The following is a 5,000-nucleotide window of genomic DNA, read 5'->3' as shown; positions in this document are numbered from 1 at the left end:
GTCAGGTAGTTAAATATTGGAGCACTCTCAAGACCGCACTAACTCTGTGAGTGGCAATTAACCTCGCGTCGCACAAGCCAGCAGGAATCAGAGCCAGCAGGAAGCGCAAAGAGACAGGGTCGAGACGATCGATGAAGAGGGCAGGTGGGGCCTGTGAAATGGTTTGTGAATGCATGTTTGCTAAATTGAGGAAGAGGAGGAGGATGAAGAAACCACGATGAATGAATGGTGGCCATCATAACAAGGATCGAATCGAATTTTTAGCAAAGCGTTTTCACCTAGCATGTTGCCATTGTTGTAATGGTCCGCTCTCTAATGATAAACTTAAAGGGAAAACACTTGCACACACCTTCCTCTGATCCGCAGGAATACGGTTATCCTTGGATCGTCTTTCCCAAATCCCAACACATTTTATCATAATCATTTAATCAGTTAATCTTTTAATCAGTTCATCTTTAAAGTTGACCACTGACCCGCCCCAGTAAAATTCCTGATTTTTGGAAAAAAACTTTTTTAATTTTTAAAAAAAAAATTATTATTACTATTATTTTTTTTTTGCTTGGAGCAGGCCGAACAACTGCAGATACACACTCCGTCTTGCTCAGAACACTTACTGCGTGTGCGTGTGTGTGTGTGTGTGTGCGTGTGTGCGTGTGTGCGTGTGTGCGTGCGTGTGTGCGTGTGTGTGTGTGTGTGTGTGTGTGTGTGTGTGTGTGTGTGTGTGTGTGTGTGTGTGTGTGTGTGTGTGTGTGCATGTGTGCGCGCGCGTGTGTGTACAACTGGCACCTAAGTGCTGATATCTTGAAAACTCATTTCTGTAATGGCCTGTAAAGCACATGCAGTTCTTCAGCCCTGCAGCCTGGTGTGTGATAAAGTTTTGGAGCTCCCAATGGAAACCAGCCAATTAGGAGTGGATTAAAAATGCAGATTCTGTAGACAAGCTATTATGGGGATAATGAGTCATTTTGGATGGAGGAGAGAAATTGGCATACAAGCTTGAGAGGTGTCATTTGTCTGTTATTTTAAGCAACTCATTTCAAAAAATCTTGGTTATCCTGCAAAATGTAACCAAGGACAGCAGGACAAGGGAAGAGAAGAGCAAAAAAAGAGTGAAGGAGAACCCAAGGACGAAGTCCTCATCGGACGTCACCCTCAAACAAGATTGTCAGTCTCACTGCTAGCAGGACAAACCATGGCCGGGCTGCTACACATGCAGGTGTTGCCACGGCATCGTAGTTCGCATGGTATGGCTCAGATGGGCCTCGTGGACACCTTCGACCGCATCGAACTATCACAGCCACTAATATGTGTCATGCGATCTAAAACTGAAAGAAGCGAAAAGCAGGATTTAGAGAGCTAGCAAATGAGAACCGCCGCGTCACTCTGCGGTAGCTGCATGGCAGCGTGTAACAGCGGCTGAAGGCAGCCACCCGGCGTGAGCCCAGGGCAGACGAGAGGTAAATGAGAGCGTGCACCGCTGCACCGCTGCCCCTACATGCACCACCTTTTTTGCAAAATGAACTTTGAACTGATTTTCCCAAAAATATGCACAAGTTAATTATGATGCACAGTGTTGAGCCATAGAGGTCATGCTTTATAAGGTTAGAGGTTATGGGTTATAATAAATACCCATTATAAAGCATATATATGGACACGTGGAAATTGTATTTGAAAATTTTCATTATTAGTTTAAGCAATTTAAATAGTATTTAAAATGCTAATATTCTTTGAGTATAAATTTGCTGCTTCATAATATAGAATTTTGCCTTTTGTAATTTAAAATTTTGAATTACTCTGAAAAAAAATTTGAAAAGGTCCCACATTAAGAACTATTTACAATAGCGCTTTTCTGGGGTTAAGCATGTTTATAAATATAATAATTTCTGACTTGGGTAATTCTTCCATTTACAGACCATTTTTAATTTCAATTGTTACTATTATTATTGTTAACGTTTATGTGAATAAGTGAATTTATATATTCAATATTTCCTAACAGTTTTTAAAGCATTTATTGTATTAGCCTGTTTGCTAAACTGTGCCATATTTCTAGGCCATATCTTCACAAACTTTCACTTTTTTTCCCCAGTCTGACATGTCGGACTCCCATGTTCTTTGGTAAAAAGCACCATTATATGTTGCCTGATTTTTGGTAGAAAAATTTAGTGAACTTTAGGAAATGTTCCATTTTCACAATGAACACTTTACTGTGAAGTGTTTCCTGTAGTTCTGCCTCCGCAGATGATGTCTCCCCCCGTGTGACCTCAATCTTCCATGATTTGTGAGAAATCTGTGAGTGGCAGGTCCTAATTTAGGGTTTGGTGTTGGCATTTTGGGTCAGTTTGGATGTCTCAGCAGTCCTCCGGCTGGGCCTGTTGGGTCCAAGCTGAAGGGCTGGAGCGCCCGCCAGAACCAGGGAACCACGAACCTGTGCGTGTGGGCGTGCAGTGTCAAGCCGCTGATGGCTTTCTTGGGTCATACGTCTGTTCGTTAAGTTTCCTTGTCTGTGAGGACATGTTTCACGACCCTGCGGATTGGGTTTCTACACCAGGAGACTGAGCTAAAGAACCCGGATGCTTGCGGTCTTGGAGCAGTACGGAGACGCTGACGGCTCTTGTGTCCTTTAGGTTGACCACTACCCCAGTAGGAAACCTCTGTCCTACCTGTCACGTGTGCGAAAATGAAACCAGAGACGGCACGCACGGTGTTAGTACTGAATAGATACAAATTAAGTCCTTTTCTTTGGTTTAATTTTAAACGAGCATGGTTTACCGTACGACCAACCGCGGCTCCGAGTCGCCTGGTTATATGCTGCAATTACCTTGACACCGCCACAGGGGAACTAAATAAAGGAAGAGTCCTTTTAAGCACTTTCTGTAGTTTCGAATCCACATGAACTAGTTGCTGAAATTCTCTGTAACTGGGACTGTGGCTGTTACTAGGGCTCTTGTTAAAGCTGCCAAGCTGCTGTTTCCTTTGACATTACACACACCTTTATACTGTTCTACAGACTTCCTTTCCTTCCCCACAGTTCTGTGTATTTCCTTAAATTAATCCTTTCTTTTCCTACCCCTGACTCCACATTTCGACTGCATACACACACATACACACACACACACACACACATGCAGCTTTCTAAAGCGCACACTCACTTTCAGTTCTCTTGCATCAAAGTGGATTTGTATACGTAGAATGAAAGCGTTTTCTCTTTCATGGTTTAAAAGGCCATTCTGGTACAGGTGAGCTGTCTGATCTCTGATGCAGGCAGATTGAGATGTAGAATCTCAGAAACCTGACCAGAGTGAATCAGACATATCACCAGGCAAAGATGAGTGAATCAGACACTTCACCGAGCCAAGATGAGTGAATCAGACACATAACCAAACCAAGATGGGCTGTAGACAAGGTTTCACTGGCCTTCTGTTCCAAACAGATCTTGTTTTTATGTTTTTATGTGTTCAGATGATTAATAAACCTCACAGATTCTAAGGAACGGCATCTTAAGATGACAGTCTCCATGCGGTTACATTGCAGCCTCACTCTGGAGTTCGTTTTGATAGACCCTCTCTCTCTCTCTCTCTCTCTCTCTCTTTCTCTCTCTCAGGTGGAGGAGATCCGTGGCTTCATTGACTCACTGGCGGAGAAGGTGGAGGATGTCAAGAGGAAGCACAGCGCCATCCTTGCCTCTCCAAACCCAGACGAGAGTAAGTTTCGGACCAAAATAATCTATTACAGAGCAATCACTGCAGTGCTTCTGAGTAGTTCTACAAGGACCCTCAGTCTCCCCCAGTCCAGCAGTTCTAATTAAAAGTTTTCTTAATTGTTATTTTCTTTTGACAACTCAAATTTTATTCAACATTTTTCTCTTTCCTTCTCCCTCTCACACACACACACACACACACACACAAACAAACTGCCACTGCACCACAACTGATTCCCATGAGTTCCCATTAGCCAGCGAGTACCTTCCAGCCCAGTTCTGCCTCTCCTCCTCTGCTAAGTCGTCATCATTGATCGGGTCAACAAATTGCCCCCTCACCCAGCCCCCAGAACCCCCCCCCCCCCCACCCCCCCCGGCACCTTCCTGGTCTTGCCCCTATCGATCGCGTCTTTCTCTTCTACCTCTCACCCCTCCCACTTCCTACCTGTCCTTCTGTTTCATCGGGAGCTGTGGGAGGCTGAGTGATTCAGTGAGGGGTTGGGGGTGGGGGGCGTGTGCGTCTGGAGGCCTTTAACGCTCTCCAGCGGTGGCGGTCCGGCTGACGGCACATCACCAGTAAAAATGTCAGTGCAATTAATTATGCACAGATGGAATTCATTACATGGCAATGTCATGCAGTGTGCAGCAGCAGACTGCGTCATCTGCTCTGGGAGGCGCGCGTGCGTGCGCGTGTGAATGTGAAAAGGGTACTTTCATTTTTCTATTCCTCATTTAATATGTCTTTCATTTTGTTTTTGACTAATGCTATTCATTCATTTTTCTCTTATTGATGGTGTGGGAACTCAGAAGGTCAGTTTGAAAGCAGAAATGCAGCAGGTGGTCTCAGGTTTTCAGGTTTTAATTCCTCCCTGAGACCCGTGGCAGTGTTTCCGGGGTGAAAACACAGATCCTGCTTCCAAAAGCGTGTTCTCCGTGTAAACTCCATGCCGTACACTGGTGCCTCACACCAGACCTCACTCCTCACATAACCTATACACGGGTTGCCTGATATTGCTAATTAGCGTTGTCACAGTACTGTGCGTGGCGCGGGGGACGATCAGGCGCCTGACTGGCTTGTCCTCCCGACTCCCTATCTCTTCTTGTTCTTTCGTTTATCCCTTGTTCTGTCTCTCTTCGTAAATTTCCTGGGTGGACCTGGAGTGACAGTCATTCCTGCTTTGGTCCTTCCTGCCATACTTACCTACTGTACACCTACTGTACACCTACTGTACACAGGTTGGATAAATATGATCAAATACTACTGAATGTCCCTGTACTCTTCTGTTTGTATTTATAGTAATTT

The 5,000-nt window shown here is 44.7% G+C and overlaps 1 protein-coding gene across 4 annotated transcripts in view; it reads left to right on the top strand.

Moving 5' to 3' along the window:
• LOC113583022 (syntaxin 1A (brain)) overlaps positions 1-5,000 on the top strand; it is a 66,529-nt gene that overhangs the window by 15,129 nt on the left and 46,400 nt on the right. For all 4 annotated transcript variants that reach the window (XM_081723544.1, XM_081723546.1, XM_081723545.1 and 1 more), the window contains exon 3: positions 3,602-3,701. In XM_081723544.1, the coding sequence (XP_081579670.1) occupies positions 3,602-3,701 (100 nt within the window). The remainder of the gene's footprint in view (positions 1-3,601; positions 3,702-5,000) is intronic.

Source organism: Electrophorus electricus, chromosome 11 (genome assembly GCF_041902795.1).
Source record: "Electrophorus electricus isolate QZ-2024a chromosome 11, ASM4190279v1, whole genome shotgun sequence".
Taxonomy (NCBI): domain Eukaryota; kingdom Metazoa; phylum Chordata; class Actinopteri; order Gymnotiformes; family Gymnotidae; genus Electrophorus; species Electrophorus electricus.
Note: the sequence above shows the minus strand (reverse complement) of the source record. Positions and strands in the feature narration are given on the sequence as shown.